We start from the raw sequence: 22,949 nt of genomic DNA on the forward strand, positions 1-22,949 counted from the left end.
TTTTTACTAAAAGAGTGGTGAAACACTGAAGCAGGTTGCCCAAAGAGACTGTGGAATCTTTGGTCTTGGAGATACTTGGAAAACAATGGTAGAAGGACCCAAGCAAACACATACAAGTTCCAAGTTAATACTGCTTTTGGCCATAGCATGGAATTCTATGAGCTCCAGAGCTCCCCTGTAACCTAAATTGATCAATATTTTCAAAATTTAGCACCCATAACTTAAAAAGACTTCCAAGTTTTGCAGTGGGGAACAAAGCTTATTAATCAAAAGCGAAATTAAGCAGGTTCAGGAGCCTAAGCAAAGAGAAACCTAGTCAAGTTTCCACTGGTCTGGCCTCTTTCAGCAGCAGGTGAGGAATTCTCTTTTTAACTATGGCCTAAGATCACTATGTGACACAAACTTAAAAAGAAAAGTCCACCATATCTTCCCTGTTTTCTGAAGAGGATCCTACTCACCAGCCACTGCCTCTTCCCCTGCATCCTGGCACATTTTATAATTTGACGCAAATGAATTTTTTTCTTTATAAATGCATTATCCTCCCAAAGAACTTACCAGTAATTTCTATTAATAATTCTAGCTCAGAAAACCTAATTGTGTCTTCACTTACTGAAAATCTACTAATTCTTAGAAAACAAGAAAAGTACCTACTAAGAAGTTACTTTAAAAAGTTGACCCATTCCACCTTTACTAAATTCACAGGGTGGTCACAACAAAAAAAAAAAACAAAACCCAGAGAATTTGAGTATAATTGTCCTAAATCCACACAACATATTAAGGAGCAACAGATTACACTCCTTCTATCTAAGGCAGTATGAACTCCAAAAATCCACATGCATCTAGTTGCATCATTGAGGGAAAGGAATATTGCTTTCTAATGTTATTTTATAAAATAAAGAAACATTGCACATTCCACCACTCATCATATCAGGTCCTATTTCAATATCCCTGTAGGTGGGTAATGGGAAGCTTGTTGTGATACTCTTGGGCTTGTCAGTCCTACACAAGTAGAAAGCTCTTCATTGTTAGCATTCCAGACTAAGATGTAAAACAGTCCCTACATCAGCAAGAAACAGAAATGTCTACCAGTGTACTTCTGCCCCTTGTGTGGTAAAGAAACCAGATTTGCCAGCTAAGAATTCCCCAACACAGCAATTCTTCCCAAGGCAGTAACAGCTAAAGTCTTCTCTCTTTATCAACTGCTTAGCAATATGCGGTAAATTTTCCCTCTGTCCTTTGTTCATTCTGCACTAGCCGGAAGTTAATTCTGTTGCCAAAATGTCTAAGGTCACAACTGTTTTCACCTGGCATCCATCAAGCATTCCACAAAGGCAAATTCTGTTGCTGACAAACTTGCCAGCAAATTAGGCAGTATATGGAAGAGAATCAACTAAGTCTGTAATTTTAAAAAGGCCTTCAGAAGACTCCTCATCTCACAGAATCTTGTAATGAGATACAGGAAGCACAGCAGAAACTATCTTCGGATGTGAAAGCAATCAGGAACTGATAAGAAGCTTCAAAAACATTTCAACCAAGGAAGGAACAAAAGAATGGCAAAATAAATGAAAACAGGTAGAGGTCAAGCAATTTAACACAGCAAGATATTGTGCTGTATTTCAGAGATTCTGGATTAGCCAAGAGGATCTTGGTATTCACTGACTTATCAGGTAAAAAGACACTTGCAGTTCTGTGTGCTGTTGTGCCCTATAACGTAAGTAGGATGTGAGGTTATCTACGCACATAAAAATCTTAAATTCATATTGGTTGCCTAGGGTGAGGCAAGACTATGAAAAAATAAAGAGTAGTCATTCAACAAAATCCACCAGTGATGAGTTCGGAGGTGTATGAAAAGTTACCTATCAAGTAAGGAAAGCTACGAAAGTCACTGGAAGGAATTACTTCCTTCATGGAAAGATACTAAATAGAGAACTTGACTGCAAAGACAAACTTGTCTCTCTACTGAACAAACTAGTGGAGACTACCTAGTTATCCACACTACCAAAACAGAAAGAACTTAATGAAATTTCTTATTTCTAACTCCTAACTCAGAGCAGCCTAAACTGACAGCTAAGACTTGCTGCAATTCCACCACATTCCCTTTCCACCACCACTCCCACTGCTCCAACAATGCTCTGCCACTTCACTTCTGCTGGCACTTAGACCCTTTATTGGGCCATTTCAACACATTTATCCAGGGGGAAAATACTTCAAAAATAGTAGGTTTCAGCAGACTTATGCATTGAAAGAGGCTAAGCAAGCACAAATAGTAGGGAGAATGATCATTTGGCATCAAGCACAAATTAACTTGCACTTCCATGAAACTCCACTTTTAAGTCAGAGGATCAAGATCACTTATATGGGAGAGGCAAAGTAATTAACTTTTTGCTAAGCCTTCATGTCCCAGCCACTATTACAGATCAGACAACACATTAGAAGATCTGAGACCATGACAAGGCTTATCAGATTAGTGCTTCACTCTGTGTAACCTTTCAAAGTGCCTTTTTTTTTTCACCATTTCCTCTTGCTGTTTGGAAGAGAAGGAATGGAATGAGGGTTTTATTTACAGTGGGGGATAGGAGGAAAGAGAAGAGAGCCACGACCATCTTGCAATTGCTTTATTTTGTGCTTTCCCATGTCTTCTACCAAAGCTTTCTGTTTTAAACTATTCCTTTCCTGCTTATAAAGTCAGGTTTTAAAAAAAACTCTAATTGTTCCCAAACTAAAAAGGGCCCAAGTCCAGCTGGGGAGTCAACACTTTAAGAAAAAAAGAGATATAATCAATATGCTTCTGTAATTAAGAGGTATGTAATGTGAGGTAAAAATCCATTTTGCCAGTTTGAGCAGCCACCAAGTTACACATTCTTTCTAACGACTGTCATATCAAATTGTTTAAGAAATTTCAGGTATATATAAGGAGCTTGCTCTGTTCAGAAGCTTTACTATAACACTTAATATTACACCATTGCCACCATTTTTTTGCAAGGCCTCCAAGAAGTAGGAAAACACTCCCCATTTTATAAAGAAAGAAAGAAATCATACACTAATTGCTAAGAACTTTGACACACATCTTTAAACAGTTTAACACTTTAATGCAGTGACTGCATAAATGTTCCCAAAGGTCAGATATCTAATTCATTAGCCTTTAAAAAAGAAAATCCTTACTCTTCACTTTAGTCTAATACATTACCCATTTTTTTCTCATAAGCAAAGAGTACTGTACACACAAGAAATTTTAATACTTACTGTCCAACCTCTGTCCCTCTCTGAAAGACTCTAAAGCAGATGCATAGTTTTTCATATGATATTCACCTAACCTGACAAGAATAAAGAAAAACATAAGAAAATGGTAATTACTTTTCAGTCTAATACACGTTCTATATATGGTGTGCTGTATTGGTTAAAATGACACATGTAAGAATTTAAATCACCCAAGAGGTGTGGTTTTGAAATGGTGAGGGTGTTTAGATAACCACCTCAAACTAAATGGCTTTGCATAACCACTGCTTTATTACAGATGGGCTGCAAGCAGCAGGGCAGTAAATTTATTCACAGTGTTGCAAAAAGCTTGTACAGAACCATAATCCAAACACTAGTATTGACCTACAGATTATCACAATATTCACAAAGTACAAAAAATGATACATACCCTTTTCTAAGGAACGCTACAGCATTATTTGGGTTGAGTTCTAGGCTCCTCTTTGCATCTGCAACTGCATCTGTTGAAAGTCAGTTTAATGTTGAGAAATATAATAATAATGTTATAAAAAGCAGCAAATTGTCAGTCTTTTAGCAGTGAATTTTTTTCAGGTTGTACTATGTTAGCTTTCTTGGATTGTACACAAATCACACCATTTGAATTAAATCTAGTCACAACTGCTATGGATGAACCCTTCATGCAGTTGCAGAGCTCTTATGTAAGACGTAGCATGACTTTCATTTAGTGAAATCCTCTACTTAGATCCAGATTGTGAATCTGTTTGTTTGGTTTTTACTGGAAAGAAAAAACAAAGCAAACCTTATTCAGCTAATCTTTTTACGAGGCATTATTCACTTATCACTTTCCTACCATGACAGGATTCATTCTCTACCAAGAACATAACGATGGAAGACACTTAGAACACAAATCTTGAAAACTGCCTAAAAAGTCTACTTAAAAAAAGCTGCCAAGATAATAGTAGGCTGAAATCAAACAGAAAGCTGGGACCCTGGAGTACCCAAATAATTGAAAGTTTTGCTGAAACAAATCAAACTACAAAATTATGTACTAACTGTAAAAGCATCATATTAAGTTACAGATAACACTTTCTTTCATTACTGTATTTGGCTTCAGATTGAAGACATCTTCTGTAAAGAACGTGTTATAATACACTTGGTAAGAGGATTCTTAGTGTTGTCTGAAGATGTTACCAGCATATTTCTGTAGAAGAATATGAGCATAAGCTCGTTGACAGTAACATTCAGCATCATCTGGATTCTTTTCCAAAGCTGTTGTCAGTTCCTGTAAACACACATGGCAATAAAAAATTAAGTGGTACCTCAGAAGTCCCCATAAAAACAACACCAAATTCTGTCAACTATGAGACATTTCAGATGATAACATCCTAACTGGCATTTGTTTACCTGTTGCTTAGTTCTCAGCCACAAAGCTTAAACATCAGAGCTTGAAGTACAAGCAACCTGCCAATTATACCAAATTCAAGCAGCCTGTTTCCTATTGAGAAGGAAACAGGACTTTCAAATGCTTTAAACGTGAAATCTCACACAGAGATGACCCTTTGTATTCCAAAGACCTTCCTACAATTCTCAGCAGGTCCACTGGATTTGAGAGAGCAGTGCAGTATTAGAAATTTGGAAGTCAATACACTATGTCAGAACACTTGTGCGGGGATAACATGCTCAAAGCACTGTAACAATGAAATACCACGTAACATATTATTGAGCATAAGAGATTGTTTCAAATGCTGAGCATAAAAGCAGGAGAACAAAAGACTGAGGGAGCACAGGCCTCAGAGGATATATTGTTGCACAAGGGAAATAAGCATAAAGTAGTCCCTTGCTAGAAGAAATCACTGGATACATGAATTGAAACAATTATACTTTGTTCTCTATGAGAAAAGTTCATGACTTTTGCACATAGAGTAACATCACAGTGACAGCACACACCTGGAAAGACCACCTCCAATTCTCTCCTTATTGCTCAGAGAAGTTCTTCCTCTTTGCTAGAAGACAGTAAGTCTTCCAAAGCCACTACAGTACATTGCTACAGTACAGCAACTTTGTTTGCTAACTTGACTTCTACTCAGACTTCTACTTGGAATCTAGCAAGTATGAATGTAGCTAAGATACAAGCTTTAAACCTGCATAAATATTCATACAGCACAGCTGCCAAAACTCTGTCCCACCAAGCCAGAGAAAAAAGAAGAGAAGGAGGACTTGCCTTAGTTCTAGTTCAGATCAGTATTTTTTTCTGTTTAACAGATGTCACATAAACTGTTCATGCCAACTAGGAGTTAAGTGGCCAGAACAGCTTCTTTTAGCCCTAGCATGAGTTCTTACCAGTGTTAAGATACACAAACCTATATATAGATGCAGCACATAAATCTAAATCCTTGGGGGGGATCTCTGAAGAAAGTGGCAGGCAGAAGACAATTGTAACTGATGCCCTCCTAAGATTTAAAGTCATTCAACAGCAGTTGTCATTACAGAAATACTCATGGCTATAGCTATTTCACATGGGAGGGACATAAGGAAACTCACATATTAAAATTAGTTCATATTATGCTGAGAGGTGAAGCACTTTTGACACTCAAAACCAAGCAGGGTCTGAGTCTGACACTGAACATTGCAGGCACATTCACAAGCAGAGTCACTTCTATGACAGATCACCTCTCCCTCCAAACATTATTCCCTGTGGTTTTTGTTGATGACAGAAGCATTGATTAGAGCCAGCAACACATGAATGGATTCTCCTACTGAACTAGGCCCAGAAAAGCAAAGCAAACCAAAGCCAACAGTGTGAAACTAGTCTCTTTGTTGGCTTTTTATCAGTAAGTCACCTCATCTCACTCAGACACATGCACAGAATAACTAACTCCTATAACCTATTTGAGAAGCCAAATAATACTTGACTAGCACCAGAAAGTCCAGATTATGGACATCAGCAACAAGCTCAGACTTTGTCCTCACACTCAAGTATGTGTTTTCTGCATATTTTGACTCTAAAGGCCCTTACCATGTCACCAAATTGCAAATCTATTTCTAAACACATTGGGAACTTTCAAGTCCCTTCATGCTAAATGATAAAGAGTTTATATGAATTAAAGATTCTTTCTGACTCCACACAGCAATCTACTTTTTCAGCTTACAATGAAAAAAAGGTCATTGATGAGTTCAAAGCTTTATCATTCAGACAGTATTAAAAAAAGGATGATGATCCTGCACTTGCATCAGATGCAGGTGCAGAAAACCAAGGGATGCTCTCCAGGAACTAAAGGAATCAAAAATCCTAGAGACAGTGCAGAAATGCCAGGCCAACTGGACACAAGTCTAGCAAGGTAGGGAAGCATTACACAGCAGCACTTATACAGAATCATCTCCCAGATTAGAAATACTAAGGACATGAATTAGAAGACCTCATCTAAGACCATGCAAGCATGGCATACCACCTGTAGATCCAAGCTTGTAAGTCAGCAAAATGCTACACTGAACTATGGGATTAACCATCTCAGAGACTACCAAGCACCACCTGCCTACTCAATTCAGGAGTTTTAAAAAAGGCAACGGAATTTTAGAAGACACTGGTATAAAAATTTTAGAAGACACTGACAGATATTAAATAATGCCTACACAATGTGTTACATAATGTTCTGAAGCACTGAATGTACAAAGAACTGAAAAGTAAAACAACTATGTTAATATAGGAAACAATACAAATGCATATTCTGTCAATATTCTTTAATACTTCTGAAGACCTTTTGGTGTCAGGGATTTTTGATTTGCTTGTTTTGGTGGGTGTTTTTCACCACACCATATAAAACTTTTTTTTCTTTTTTTTTAAGGTCTTGAATTAGTTTTATTATGCCATATATATTTGGTGATTTCAAGCCCAGTTTTTTAGATGTAATTTATCTTTTGAAAAACTTTTAGAAGTTACAGGGTAAACTCCAAAGAATTGAAAAGTTTAGCATACCATTTTCTTTGGGGAAAGATAATTCAGTATCATCTTAGAGTCCTATTACCTACTCTATTCAAGCAAAACTAACCATTTACATCCTCTCCCCTTCCAAGCACTTAAATAGAAATATTTGTCCACCCTCCAGTTCTGTCTTCCCATTAACCATCTGCTTTAAGTAAAAATAACCCTAGAAAGCACATTAAAACACGTTAACAGGCAAAATCATAGAACAGGTCAGCTTGTAAGGGATCTCAAAGGACCATCTCATCTAACCCTTCATGGGAAAGGCAGCCTAGAGAAGGGTATCCAACAGCCTGTCCATTGGTGTGTCGAAAACCTCCAGTGATGTGGACTCCATCACGTTCGCTGGGAGGTTGTTCTGGTGAGTGATCCTTCTCACCGTAAAAAAATTATTTTTTTATGCCGAGATGAAATGAAAATCAGTCCTGGCCCCCGCTAAACGTAGGGAAAGGAAAAAACAGACCAGGGCAGAATAAAAACTAAGACAGAATACATTTCTCCAAAAAGCTTGGGGCTTTTTAAACCACAAATCGCAATTGATGTAGTTATGTGAGCTACCACCTACCTACACGAAAGAGAAAGTTGGTTTGTCTTGCTTTCCCCCCCGCCTCCTTCTCTGCCACAGAGGTACCGTGACAGGACGGCGCTGGGCACCCCCGCAGCCAGACCTCCCCTGAGCCAGGCTCTCAGGGAGCCCCCCCGGCCCGGCCCGGCCCTCACCTGCGCCGCCGCCCCCGGGTCCCGGTCGACGTCCCGGTCCGAGAACCTGCCAAGGAAACACAACGCCGTGAGCGGGCTCGGCGGGGCCGCGGGGGAGGCCGGGTGGGGCGGGGTGGGCGCTCACCGCCGAGGGGCCGCTCCCGACCCCGCTCCCGCCTCCTCCTCCTCCATTGCCGCCCCCGGGAAACTTCTGGAGCCGCCGCGGCGCCCTCGTCGCACGGAACCGCCAAGGCCGCGCCGCGCGGGGGCTGCCGGGACGGGAGGAGGAAGCGGCCCCGCAGCCCCGCCCGGAGCACCGCCCCTGCCCGGACACGGAGCGACGGCAGCGCCGGGAGGAGAGGCCTCTCCCTCAGCCCTGGCCGCCCGCCCCTTCCTGCCCTGGCGGCGCTCGGCGGCCCCTTCCTTGCCGGAGCGATCACAGAGTCGCAGAACATGCTGCGTGGGAAAGGCCCCCCAAGGATCATCGAGCCCAACTCCTGGCCCTGCACAGGACCATCCCCATGAGTCACACCATGTGCCTGAGAGTATCATCCAAACGCTTCTTGAACTCTGTCAGGCTTGGTGCTGTGACCACTTCCTTGGGGAGGCTGTTCCAGCACCCAGTCACCCTCTGTGTGAAGAACCTTTTTCTAATATCCAACCTAAACATCCCCTGAACACAACTTCAGGCCATTCCCTCGGTTCTGTCACTGGTCACCGCAGAGATCAATGTCTGCCCCTCCTCTTTTATGCTGAGCCCCTCAAGACAAATCTTGCAATTTATTTTTTTTAGTTGTTAATCGATAGCTGTAGCTGGTCCAGTTATGATTAAGCAGTTGCATTGTGAGCATCATATGCTTGTCTAATCTTTTGTTTTAAAGGAAAAGCGAAGACAATTTCAAGGGGAATGGACTGTCTGGACAAGAGGCCCCAGGAGTCCAGTCAGCAGGGCTGGGCAGTAACTGGGGGAAAGGCCATTCCGGCAGTGGGAGATAGCAACCACTGACCCATTGAGCACCTACTTGAAACGGATCCCAGACTCAAATGGGGGGAAGAACTGTGCCTGTGGACTGATTAGCATGAGAAGCAAGAGATCACAGAATCAATTAGGTGGGAAAAGACCTCTGAGATCATTGAGTGCAACCTGTGACCCAACACCGCCATGTCAACTATACCATGGCACTGAATGCCACGTCCAGTCTTTCCTTAAACACCTCCAGGGATGGCGACTCCATCACCTCCCCTGGCAGCCAATTCCAATGTCTAATCACCCCTTCTGCAAAGAAACTTCCTGATGTCCAACCTAAAACTCTCCTGGCACAGCTTAAAATACAACTAGCAATAGAAGTTAGAGTACTAATTAATGAAAAAGTTGCATAATCTGTAACCAATGAATGCTGATACCTTTGTTTGTTAAAATTTGTAATTAGTGTGAAGTTTTGATAAGCAGAGAGCCAGCCTCTTGTGGGTTACCATCTACCTCCCTGCTTTGCATAAACCAGAATAAAAACCAGAAATACCTTGCCTCAGTGTGTGAACTGATGCTGCACACTGGGTATCCAGCCCACCTTCAGGACAACAGGAGTGTGTCTGGATGGTGGACAGGGCTTCCCAAAAGTAGCCTGAGGCCTCCATCCTCATCCTCCCCCAGCTCCCTCTTCTGAAATGCCTCAGAGATAAAAAAGTGCCTTTTTCTCCTCTGCAGCCTCACACATGTGCAGGGAAGAACTGCGACCTCAATTTTATTAATTTCTGACTCAGAAGCGGCTGGGGTTTGCACTGGCGTGTTTTGTTTGGCTGCTGCCACAAAGGCAGCTGTGATAAAGGAGGAGTGGCTCAAATTCCCAATGTGGGGCCTTGTTTTATGATTTACTCCAGCTTCTCCCTTCCTTTACCATACCAAAGGGAGTCTGAAGTACAGATCAACCTGGCTGGTACATCAGAGCCTAAGGGATATGGGAACAGAGTGATTTCCATTCACTGTTTGTTATACAACAGTCTGCTGCTAAAGACACATTACTGCTGCTGGAGATTTTATTTTCTCCACTTCTCCAACTGACATAAACTAAGCTGACAAATAATTTTCCCCATGTAATAGTTGTATCTATGGCATGAAGTTTTGCGGCTGAAGCTGTAACCTTATGGTGCGATTTTTTTTCGTTTCATATTTCCAGTAAATCACCAGAACAACTTCCCCACATCTAAAAACACTGATGTTAGTCAAGCATTATCACTTCAGGTTTCCTAGAATTATTAATTACTTGTAGTATAGGAAAAACTCCCCATTTTATATTTTCATTAAACAAACTAGGCTCCCTCTCCAGTGCTTTTGTCAATCTGACATAGCCCTCAGGATGAGAACTGTTATCAGATATGCTTCTACAACACTTGTCCACATTCCTAGCAATATTGCCAGCACTCCCCAGCTGCAGGGAGCGCTGCCAGATAAACAACCACTGTTTTGGGTATGGCCAGCCTTCCTGGAATTGGGGTGAAGCATGTTGTGTTTGCAGGTGGAAGCCTAACTGCATGGGAGTCAGAAGGAATAAATACTGAATTAACAGGGCAGCTGTGGCAGAGAGTTGTTCAATTGTTTGTAGAGTTACTTCTGTGCAACTAGACCAAACTACCTCTGCTACGTTTCTGCTATTAGTTTTTCTAGTAATCATATGCTTGAAGTTTTAATTAACATTATCAACCCATCAATAAAACTTCCACATGAATTCAATCATAGAAAGTCATATTTCCTTTAATTTTATACTGATAGAATCATACCAGGTCTGTTTATTTTTAATCCACCTTCCGCTGAAACACCGCAACATGCGAGGTTTTGAAGCCCTCACAGTTTGAGCTATCATTTGTGTGGCACGAGCTACAAACACCTTTGCAATGAATGGCACCCTGGAATTATGTTCAAAATTTTGCTTTGTCTTTAATGTAGTGGGAGTTGACGGAAAAGGAGAAGTTTAAGTCCAGTTCTTGAATTAAGCTCAACCTTCAGCTGAGCTACAAGAACATACAGTACTGCTATTTCAAAGGATACCCACAATACGCTGGTTGTGTTCACGTCTGTTTAGAAGCGATTCATGAATTGCTCATGTCCCACCACAGACCCACACGGACTAATCACCTTGTCCTGTTTCTCACTGTATTTTTGTTGTTTATGATTGTCAAAACATTACAATAATATAAAAACATTTCAGAGTAAATACAGAAAAATGTGTTTTTTTCATTTGATTTATTTTCATAATAAACCAATTAAAAATACAAAAGACAAGGACCCAAGGTTCAGTGGGCTCCATCATTTAAAAATTTGTCCTTAAATACAAATTCACTCTGTAATATGAATACATATAACATTAGACCTCTAAACATAATGATCTTATTTGCATCTATCAAAAATTTGTACGGAAACAAATTAGCTGAAAAAACTTCCCTGCGACATTGAATGTACAGTATTTACAATCAAAAAAAAAAAAAAGAATTCTTTGCAGTATTAATTTCCAAAAACCTGCATAAATTGTATATATTTCATTTCCCTCCCCCCTTACAAAATAATCTGAAGTAGAAAGCAAGATTGTTAAGCTTCATAGTCAGAAAATGGTATGAAATATTTGCACCTGTAGTGATGCCATTAGCTTCTGTAATTAAATATATCCAATATTTTCATATAAAATATAGACATAGCAATGTCCATTACTGGAATATATGTTTTGTGTACTCTCAATAGGAGTGTATATTCTATTTTGCACACACAAGAGCTTGTGCTGCAAAAATGCAAGAGGATACCTGGTTATCAAATTCTAAAACTGATGTAATTCACTGGTATGAAACAAATACTCAATCATAAAAATTCAAATGCATGGAATGAAACTGTCTCACTAAAAGTAACTGCTGCTTCAAAAGTTAAGTGATACACATACAGATTAAACAGAAAAGGTTACAATAACAATGTAAATCAGCAAGAGATTGAAAACGTAAAATAAGAAGTTTGAAACTTTGGCCAACAACCTCAGGAGAAAGTCTTCATAGCATAAAAAGCATGTTCCTTCATGCCTGTATTTTGAAAAATGAGTAATATATCATTTTATTGATATGATAACACTTAGCAATTAACAGAAAATCAAAATCCATCCTAAAGCATGAATTCTAACAATTAACTGCAGAAATTAAGTAGCTTTGCAACATCTTGCTTCAAAATCAAATCATATATACATAACTGAAAGGTCCCATCACATTTATGAAAATAATCATCCACAGGGTCTTTTTTTTAATTATTTAATTATTAATACAAATTGGGTTCCAATGGCTCATTTTCTTGCTTCACTTGCATGTTAGATGGGATACCATTCGAACTGGACACTACCATCACAAATGGTTGCTGCTGGAAACTCTGCTCCGACTGCTCAGTATCGTCTGATTTGTCACCCCCTTCCTTCACTGCTTCTTGTACACCAACCTGTTTGGTTTCTGGTGCTTTAATCACCGAAGTGATCACTGTGCCCGACGGATGAGACATCACCTGGGAGCTGCTAGGCGAAAATGTCACCACGGGGGTAGTGGCACTGAAGGATGGAGACGAAGCCATGTTGACTGTTCCATTGCAAATTGTCTGCACACTGCTGGTGAGCACCTGCTGAACTTGTGCTGGGCTCAGCACAATTGAGGAAGGAGGCGAGACTGGCTTCTGAGACTGTACCATGACGTTTTCTTTAAGAACCGTCATGGCTTGTGAAGTCGGAATGGCTTGTAAAATGAATTTTTGGGCTGCTGTTACTGAGGCTGGATCTGTGCTGGCTATAACTGTAGTAAGAGGCACTGTCTGGAGTGTTACAGTATGCAGCTGCTGATTTCCAGGAGAAACAACCACTGGAACCTGTGCTGGAGTCTGTAAAGTCCTGTTAAGATTAGAAAAGATTATAGGGTCAGAACACTTCCACGCTGAATGTTAAAAAAATACTTACTATAGAAAAATCATTTGGCATCATAAACATTTATTTACCCAACATTTCCAAAAGAAGTAGCAGTATCTCTCCTAATAAAAAAGAACTGGACCTGACCCCTGAATTCAGCAAGATGTTCTGAAAGTAAAGGTAACGTGCATGAACAATACTGCCATCACCAAACTGAACAGCCTGCCTTTGAGACATTGAGTAGGTCATCAAATAACCTGGGAATCACATCTAAGACCCCCCATCTCAAGCATCAACCAACATCACAAGCATGACCCACTACACATCTGCCATCAGTTTCACAAGTTACCTTAAATAATTCACAAATCACGAGCCTAAATAATTCATAAGTCAGGCCTTGATTCTCCTGACATCCATATATACATCTAACTATATGCAAAAGAATTCATATTGCAGCAGTAAATCTGGTCAAGACCTTCTCAGACTCCCAGGACACACAGTTCTCTGTCTGCCAGGCTCATACATGACTTCTGGTAAAACAACTGAACAGAACCCGCTCCCAAAAACATCACTTTAAATTAGGAGTAATTCCATCAGTTGCAGGCTCAAAGACTTGGGTGCCACATTACTTTCAACAGGTATACAGCTGCAAGGGCAACATTAGAAGGTTAACAGCTGTACTGCTGGAGTACACAGCTACTGCAGTGGACGACAGTGACTTAAACTTTGCAACACACTCCAGGTCAAGCAAATAAAACCAAAACAAAAAATCCAAACCACAACATAAATAGTTACTGGGGAGGGAAAGAGGAAGGGAAGAATAACTGCTTTGACATTCTCCTACAGCTTGCTCCAGCCCACTGTGCCATGCTGTCTCTGACAGTCTTTCTTTCCTTCTGCTTGTCATGCAAAGTTCTCTCCAACCTTCCTGTTTCTTTTTAGTGTTTTCTCCTGCCTGCCCTCCTCCTCTTTTTTTAGTTTTAAGCTCTCCCTTGTATTTTCTCAAAGATAAACGAAAATAACTATCTCCTCCTACTACTTTATTTCTACCCCTGCTGAAATCACTTCAGATGCAAAGCAATTTACTGTCAACATTTCTATTTTGAAGTCCACGCACAGCTCTGCCTCCTCTTTCTTCTGAAGACTGGACATCAGATATGCTCTAAGGATTGCCTACCATACATCTACCATGGAACATCCTCCTTTCTCTAGTCCTTCTATCCGTGTAGCATCTATTTTTCACAGCTCTGTGAAATCCTACTTGCCAGCATTTAGCCATTGACCAATCAACTCTGACTTAGCATATTCAAAATGTCAATTTAAAACCACACTGGCTATCCCAGTTTCAACAAAAAGCTTACCAAAGCAGGACTTATGTGGTGCTGAAGCTATAGGGCAATGTGGTTGGCCATAGTCCAACCACACAGGGAGCTGCATTCCCATTTTCTTAGTGCAGCAGCAAGTGAAGGAATATATGTAGATGATTTGCCAGGTCCTACTCAGCTCGGTCCTCTGGGAAAGGCCTCTAGCTGAGCTCCAAAGATTGCTCCAGCAAGAGTAGCCCCAGTAACCCTGCTGGTATTAGGCTCAGAGCACATGGGTACTCTCTGAGCAGCCTCCAGCTGCCAGTCCCTGCTGCATGCAATCTTTTCCCCCAGCTCCCACACAGCTTGCTAACACAAGGAACAAAACTTCCATCTGTAGCTTTCTCTTCCTCCCAAGAAAGAAGGTTGCAGTACCCAGCAATGCTGCAATAGCAAAACAAATCCAAATCCTTGCCAACGAGGCTCCCACACAGGTCTCATCACAAAGGCCATCATAACCGGGACTCAAAATTTGATGTGACTGACACCTGAGTCATCTTGAGCTCCTTTTTCACTAAACTAGAGACAGCCCAGAAGAAGCTCATGGAAATGGGGCTGGAGGTGAAGCACCAGCTAGAGTGATTGCTTCTTTCTTTCAAACTTCTGGAGAACTTGGTGCTGCACCGCAAATACCAACACGGAGCTTAAAGTGCAAGGCTCAGAATGACAGTACCAAGGCTCACATCAGGTGTGAGAAAGGTTATTAGTGCTAACTCTCTTTTTTGTTTCTTGTCCCCGCAATTCTCCTGGGACCTTCACAGAAAAGTCAGAAATAGTAATAGGATGAGGGCATCCACTACCTTTTTTTTTTTTTTTGGGGGGGGGGGGGGGGGGGGAAGTAAACTACCTACAGTTAAACAAACTTGCAGTAAAACCAAAGTGTCACATACATACAGCTCAACCCAGGAAAGTCTACAGAGACCAACAAATGCCAGTGGAACAGCTATGAAGGAAAGACAACTGGCACTTGTCATCAGAGAAGCTTTAAAAGTTTCAGAGTAGATACTGAGTCAGCTCTTTAATCCATGAAGAAACTTACCTGAGCTTGAAGGATTAAGATCAACTCAATAGCTGCAGTTTTGAAAGCAGCACCTGAAGCTGATAGCTTGTGCTGGTATGCCATCCAAGGATTACTCTGAAGCTACTTTCTTGTTCTCTAGTTGTTTTGTAAAAAATAAAAGCTTCTAACTGCTAAATGGCTGTAAAGGACAACCTCGAAAAGTGTGAACTGGATCTAATCAATGCAGAAAGTATCTCTAAAGCACTAGGAGTAACAGCTCTGGGAAAAGAAATCAGGCCATTTGCCTTAGCATACTGAAATTAGTATCTGCATATCGATGCTAAGCCATTTTATTTCTCTTGAAAGCCAATCCCATACCTGTACACCATACTGTGATTAATAGTTTACTCTAGATGCTTTGTCTTTTCCATCAGTCAAGATATAGATATATGATACACAAGTATATAAACCTGTACATACAGATATATGTATACACATAGAGTATGAACCTGCTAAAGTGAATGCATGCAGCAGGCGTCTGCACAAGCACAGCATAAATATTTATTTACATTACTGGTGGCCAAGCAAGACATTTTCCTTAATTGTTAAAACTACAGACAGCTGTATCTGTTTACTAACTAAAAATCTACCTGCTCAAACTGTTTGCCTTGAATATCGCTGAAAAAAAATACAGCTTGGTTAATCGTTTTCTCCATTAAAAAAAAAATGTACTCACTAATTAAGGTGATTTGTTAACACTGGGTTACTTTATTTTAGGTGCTTTGAACTGTATATTTTGCTACGCTTCCGAATTTCATTGATATTTTGCTAACACCACTTTTGCTCTAAGGTACAAATCTTTTGGTCAATTATTTTAGAAGTTCCTGCTGAGGTTTCAAAAAGAACAAGAACATTGAGCAACAGTGATGAAAAGGAAATGCTGCCATAAAACAATCTGGTTACAACTGAGAAAAGAATGACAAAAATTCAGAAGTCATTTTAGCTTGGCAGAAAATTATGGTCTATTTCTTGGTCCATTTGTTACTGTTAATGGCCTAGAATTGTGCAATATCTTATTAGCTCATCAAGAGGTAACTAGTGATAAAGCAAACAGTAAATGACAGGCTAGAAAAACAAGTTTATTCATGGTAATTTACGTGAAAATTATGAAATGGAAACGATACCAATAAATACTGAAGCTACAAGCCAAAGAAGATATAAAAAAAATTGAAGCTACAAGCCAAGGGTAAACAAAGTATTTCACAGTACAGTAAGAAAATGAAACAATGCAATATTAAGAAACATAGAGAGATGTACCACAGAATTCCCTCTCCAACATACACATTGTTCAACCTACAAGCTACAGGGGAAATGATGGCCTGGAGGTAAATAGGCTAATTTCCAGAGACTTAGCCCATTTGTTCAATTAACTGGTTGCCAGAACTCATTCAGTCAAGCTAGGAAGAGTAAAGGAGGTGAAGAGGTGGGATGAGCTTGTTAGAATCACTTTGTATGCCTAAGTTGAGAGGTGATCTCCTCTGAGTGACTATACAGAGAGCATCAACCAAATGCTACTCAGGAGCTCTACTGTTGCTGCAAACTGCTCCACAGCTGCACTCATGAACATGATCCTCAGTCATCAGCAATCTTATCAATACTTCACCCCAGTGTATTTTCTCATAGCCACAGGCTGTTCTACAGCACAAGCCACACGGACAGGTGCTGCTAAGCAGTCCAGCAGGAGATGTCCATGAGAGGCAGAAACGTGCTTGATGCTGATGCCCTCCTGCCCAGTCTTAACACAGCCTCCTCTGAAGTGGTGGCGGTGCACGTTCTTGTCTAATGCTTTGCCTGAACAACATCATTTCTTAACGTCATGAGGACAGAGGACTCAGCTCTTAAGGCTGTCCTTTTTACTGACCCATGGAGCTTTACATTCTTCTTACTAGAATTTTTCAAAACTGCACAGTCACCTGAATTAAAACTCAGGAACTTTGCTACTAACAGAAATCTGCAGAGCCCCTACCTCTTTCAGCAGTGGAAAGACATGGAAAGAGAGCTCCTACGGATAGCTTCTTATTGTGCAGAAACAAAATTAGTCTGACTAGAGGATTTTGAAGTCCTTCCTGTCATAAGCAGTTGCCTTCTTGCCTACCACAGAAACTAAATCAGAACTGCGTTTAAGAAAAGTTCTTCTCAGCTGCAGGAAAATCACATCGAAACGTTTGGTTATAACCAAAGTCTTGACAGAAGATAGATAGCTGTGATAGAAGTCATCCCTATTACAAATGTGTTCTGACAGACAAACCTTGTTCTAAGATAAAGAGAGTTTCTTGTAGAAGCCCACTGAGATCACATCAGTCTATTCCTGACCAACATCTCCCTCAGGAAGGACATTTTTCTCACCATCCTGAAATCTACATTGCAGTCAAGCCTTCACTTAAGAGATTACAGAGATCAGCTCTTTTTAACAGTCACCTGTTTGCCTTCCTTTGGGGAAGGCTATGGCAGCAGTGAGTCAGATCCAACAGTATCTACTAGTCAGTGTGCTGGAGAGCTTCTACTGCAGGCCTGCCTTTGGAGCACTGATAGGAGACTACTGTCTAACTGCAAACAGAAGGAAAGCAAAGCACGGGCACTGATGGTGGCCAATCAAAGGACAGCCTTCTAAATTAGCCAGAAGTTGAGTGGTAGCCTGGACAGAACATGTTAGAAGACCAGAATTCGGACTCAGAATTAAATATTGATAGAAACATTGTGTTTCATACCTGAAGCCTGCTAAAGCATTGTAAAAGGTCTGTCAGCAGTCAGCTAATTCCAAGTTTCTTGGTACACAGAGCTGCCAGCTAGATGATTCAGCTATGTCCCATACAGTCAATAAAAGAGACAGACACATAATTTAAAATTACTCACTATATAATCTTCTCTGAACCGAAAGTAACGTGAGAACCTCTTTTCACTACATCTTAAATCACTACTACTCTAGATTAAAGGCAAATGAAAATGCATTTTCATGAATCTTTTTATCTCCAGCCCTCATCATTTAAGGGAGAAATTTAATTGCCCAAACACAGGCACCTTACAGCCCTGTATGATGTCCTACACAAGGTAAGTCCCTAGCCTTACGGGAGAGGTACACTTTCTGGAGCAACAGAAAGGATGCTCTTTACACTCAGAATGACCCAACGACCATGGAGCTGAATCCCAGGCCAGTGCCTCCTAATTCCAAGCTAAAATACAATTACTCAAATAAACCAGATGTTCTGGTTAACCTGTGTAAGTTATTCTGATTTAAACAGAAGAATTTTACAAGCACTAAATTCAAAGAAACTTTTTCTTCCTTGTAAACGGTGTCTCATTGGAAAAAGTTAGCAATAAAATGCTCATCCAGAGTGACATTTTTATTTTTGTCTTATCATTGCAAACATTTGGTGCCAAACTTGGCTCCCAGTTACACAACTGGAGACTACAGTAACTGTGCTTGCGTACACCAAGCCAGAACAGTTAGATCTGCAGAACAGCAGTGCGTTTACAATTTCAAATATTCCCACTGGGGATACTACATGTTTTCCTCAGTCAGCAAAATCCAGTTTGCTTGACCTGACCCTGCTCCTGCCCTGTTTCCTAAGCTTCAGTTAACAGATCACCACAGCCTTTCTCTTTAAGCACTGGGGCTGAAGAGGCATTTATCCTTGGAAAGTAACACTTCTCTTTGTCTCCCCTTCATACAACAGCACCAAAACTTGCATAAAAAGCACATTAAAAGCCATCCAAAAGCCAAGACCTTTCCACTTCAGAGTAAGATACAAGCTCTGTGCAGCTATAAATGAAGTTGCTGCCTGTCTCCTGCAAAGAACCAACTGTGGATTCTCACTGGCATGCCCATTTTCTTTGAGAAACGCCAAGAGGCCCTGGGGAACAGCTGCAACACTCTCTCAGTGATGCTCTGACAGTGTACCAGACAGTGTTGCCTAGTGCAGGGCAGGGATGCTGACATGAGCCCTTCACAACAGTCTTCAAATGTGATTCTTTTACCAAGTCCCTCAACAGAGAAGATGTAGGTTCAGAACTTACTCTCTGAAGGCTACAGTTAAGTGTTAAGAACCAATTGTTTTGACCGCAAAGATGCTCAATATTTTCTCTCTTTTTTTTTTCTTCTTAAAACACAACAGAAGCAAATTACTGCAGAGGGAAGACCATTTACTTTCATCAAGCAGAGGAGTGAACATTCACATGAATAAAACTTTAGAACTACATTGCATAAGACAAACTATATGGGTTCAATATGTTCACGCTTCGAGGCAGAGCCCAATCACTAAACAGTATGCGTCAGAAACTTTTGAGAATCATAACCAGACCCTAGTTTCTGTTTTGCCCAACTGACCTTGACTATTTACATGCCCCAACCACTGAACAGCAACTGGCAACCAATGTTGCTATTTGTCCTCATTCTTCCTACTATAAAGTGACTCCAAACACAATCCTACAGAGCATGTGCATACATCAGAAGGTCTGCCAACTCTTAGTCTACCATGGCATTCATACCTGCTGTACATTTTCAAATCATGCAGACCACCCATTTCAACCCTTATGGAAGCCCCACTGCAGCAATTCAGAATGTGTACACAAACACATTCAACTGCTAGAGATTTAGCTGTTTGAACAAACCAACCTTTGTTTCAGCCTTATTATAAAACAAGAAAAAACATATGCTCCGAAATAAGTTCAGTGTGTCATTCTACCTCACCAAACTACTTTAAGTTTGCACTTTGAAGCTGAGCAGAAATGTATCTGTCATAAATTGTATTTTGAGAGCCTGGAATGGGCAGTGACTATTGCACAGGATTCATCAGCACCTTGGTTTGCAGCTTGTCCCATCCTGGTGGTTATTATTTTCATTCTAACTGCTCAGAAGCTGTAGTATAATCTTTCTTAATCAGCAATACTTCTATACCATTCTGAAAAGGTCAGATGGTTCCTTTTTTCCCCTTCATTTAAGACACTTTGTCATCTTGGCTAAGAAAAGTGCAATTGAAGACTTCAAGGGATAATGTTCTAAGTTACAAACAATGGATGTGAACCAATGCAATATAGAACTCTAAGGCTTTAAGGCTTTTATTTAATTTGAACCTCACACATATATCATCTCTACTACTTTTTCCCCTTAGTTTATTACCCAATGTCCGATTGTGAAATACTGTAATGCAATAACTGGATGTCATAATGTCACTGAACAGCTTTCCGAATGTTAGGCTGGACTTCTAGCCTGCATTAAGTCTTACTTCTGTTTGTTTTTACCATTCCTTATACCATCTATACTACTGACGGTTTTTGTGATACATAATCTAGTGTAGGTCTAGCCTAGACTTATTTAACTCTGCAAATTCCTGAACTTTCTCTCTATTAATGTTTAATATTATTGTTCTTCTGACTTATGTGGTACTGCATAGCCTCAATTGTGTCTGTACTTATTTCCTTTCACTATATATTGCCCTTGTCAATTTTTACAAGTAAGTAAATCCTTCATCAAGCCCAAACTCATTGGACTGCACTGTACTGAGTAGCTTCATCCCTAAGCTTTAAAAACATACAACACATCACCTTGATGCAGATTTTTATTAATTCTCTAAATTCATTTCAAAACTGGAATTTTTTTGTTAAATCCTTCATAATCATCTTTTACATAAACTTTTGATAAAATATAATCTTTCTCTCTACTGTTCTTCGGAAACAAAGAAATTATTTGGTCTCATTACTGTCATTACCCACTTCTCTGACAAAAACACATGGTTTATCTCAGAGAGTCAGTACCACTCCAAAACTACTGGTGGCTCTGGATGTAATTTTCAAAGGAAAGAACAGAGGAAGGGAGCAGGAAATAGCATTACTGCCATTTTGCAGCAGAAAATTATAAGCACTAACAAAGCAAATATCAAAAAAAGTTATGATAATTGATTGAGAATGTGCAGCTCCTGAATCATATCCTGAAGCTTTCCTGAAACAGCTTTAAGGTCCACAATCACTATATACAACTCTGACATTCCTGTGAGGAGCCTAGATTGCAAGAACATTTGTTTGTTTTAGGTCTTTTGTAGTCAGTATGGCTGAGATGAACAAGCTCCATATGCACCCGTCCATTGGGCGACGCCTCAGGCTTGGGTAAAATCAGGCTTAAGTGACTTTTTAAAGCCTCTTCAGTTAGGATGCTGCTACTAAGGGGTAGATGCAAAAGAGTCATGATACTGTGTAGTGTTAGCCAGTTGACTTACAAATTCAGCCTGGAAGCATGACTGTCTCCAAAAACAGTCTGCAGATACACAGCTCCCATGAAATTATTCTGTTAATTGTTTTCTAAAATCAAAAGAACTTGTTCTTGTAACAGCAGCAAAATGCTAGAGCAGATAACATGGAACTTTCCCTTGCTGTAACTGGGGACAATACAAAAGATTAAAGAGATGACAAAAAATTCTTAAGATGAAAAAGCAAGAAGGAAAATCTTTCTGAAGGGATCATGCAGACCCACCATGTATAATTCAAAAGCAAAGACACCAAACAATTGGTGTAGAAGCAGAGACATGAAAACACAGTTTCTGCTGTGGAACAGAATTGACAATGCCAATTTTAAGGAGTTGTGTATTTTAACTCTCGAAAGGATGTGCATCAAGTCTAATACCATGGGAAGGATGCACTTCCCCCCACCAAAGGCAGAGTGTTTATGTGTGTACGTGTCACAGTATGCTGTAGTCACTCTAAATTCCTAGGATCAACCACAAAGACATTGTTTCATGTCAATTAAACTGGAAGACTAGCATTTCTTGGAAGCAAAACAATCTACTCTATCTAGCCATTAGCCAGTGAATTTATTATTATTCAAATATTTATGTTCTGTACATTTTCTTACCTTATATTCTGAACCGAGGAATTCAACGATTCATCCGGAACATTACTGGTTACAGCTGCATGTCCTTCTGTGAGGGGCTGCAATGGCTGCATTACGTGAACTGTCCGAAAAAGCTGAGTGGATTGTACTGGCTGCGGAGATTGCATTGTCCTCAAAACTTCTGAAGTCAAGCCAGGTGTCTGCTGCTGTCCAACTTCTACATGCTCCTTCAGCTTAGCAGGCTTTGCGTTTCCTGTTTTTAGCATCGCGGTTGATCCTCCCTTTGTTCCTGCGTTTGCAGATGCTCTAGTTCTGCTTGATTGGTTTCTGTTGGCCACCGCAGTCGAGAGCAGAGTTGAATCTGATGATTCAGTGCTAGGGCTCGCATCCTCATCATCAATATAGATGAGATCTTTTGGCATTTCTTTAAATTGATACACTAGACGCTGACCTTCTACTTTAGCCAAGATTCCTCTTTGGTAATAGTATCTGTTTAAAGCATACATACATCAAGTTACACAGGTTTTTTGCCAAAATCAAAACAAAGCCACAAAACTCCCAGAAAATAAACATAGCACTAACAAGTAAACAAACTTTTAAGTGTCTAGTTTCTTCATTATAAAAAAGTTGCCAATTTAATAGGATATTGTTTTCCTCAAACAACTTTCATTTACTGCTATTTCATGTCACGTTTTACCTCCAACCTTAAATACCTCTGCGGAGAAAAAGAAAAGAACTCCACAACTTGGCAGCTCTGCTATCAACTCATACACTTTAAAAAGGTGCATGAAACTTTCAATTCTCCTCTTGACTCATACAGTTCTTTCAGTTACCTGAATTCATGCTTATTCACCAGTGAGCACAGGCAGACATTTCAGCTACAACAAAGCAAAGGGAA

General features: G+C 40.2%; 2 protein-coding genes across 7 annotated transcripts in view; both read right to left on the minus strand.

Annotated features, from left to right (window-relative positions):
* Positions 1–8,180, minus strand: part of SUGT1 (SGT1 homolog, MIS12 kinetochore complex assembly cochaperone) — a 28,900-nt gene extending 20,720 nt beyond the window's left edge. Inside the window, exons 1-5 of the mRNA XM_064645631.1 lie at positions 8,040–8,180; positions 7,916–7,961; positions 4,408–4,498; positions 3,647–3,716; positions 3,244–3,314 (exon numbers count right to left, since the gene is read on the minus strand). Coding sequence (XP_064501701.1) covers positions 3,244–3,314; positions 3,647–3,716; positions 4,408–4,498; positions 7,916–7,961; positions 8,040–8,086 — 325 coding nt within the window. The 5' untranslated portion in view covers positions 8,087–8,180. The remainder of the gene's footprint in view (positions 1–3,243; positions 3,315–3,646; positions 3,717–4,407; positions 4,499–7,915; positions 7,962–8,039) is intronic.
* Positions 8,181–11,115: 2,935 nt separating this feature from the next.
* The window catches only part of ELF1 (E74 like ETS transcription factor 1), an 84,256-nt gene continuing 72,422 nt past the window's right edge, over positions 11,116–22,949 (minus strand). For all 6 annotated transcript variants that reach the window (XM_064645624.1, XM_064645625.1, XM_064645628.1 and 3 more), the window contains 2 exons: positions 22,073–22,540; positions 11,116–12,792 (listed from right to left, as the gene is read on the minus strand). In XM_064645624.1, the coding sequence (XP_064501694.1) occupies positions 12,180–12,792; positions 22,073–22,540 (1,081 nt within the window). In that variant the 3' untranslated portion in view covers positions 11,116–12,179. The remainder of the gene's footprint in view (positions 12,793–22,072; positions 22,541–22,949) is intronic.

Source organism: Pseudopipra pipra, chromosome 2 (assembly GCF_036250125.1).
Source record: "Pseudopipra pipra isolate bDixPip1 chromosome 2, bDixPip1.hap1, whole genome shotgun sequence".
Lineage (NCBI taxonomy): Eukaryota > Metazoa > Chordata > Aves > Passeriformes > Pipridae > Pseudopipra > Pseudopipra pipra.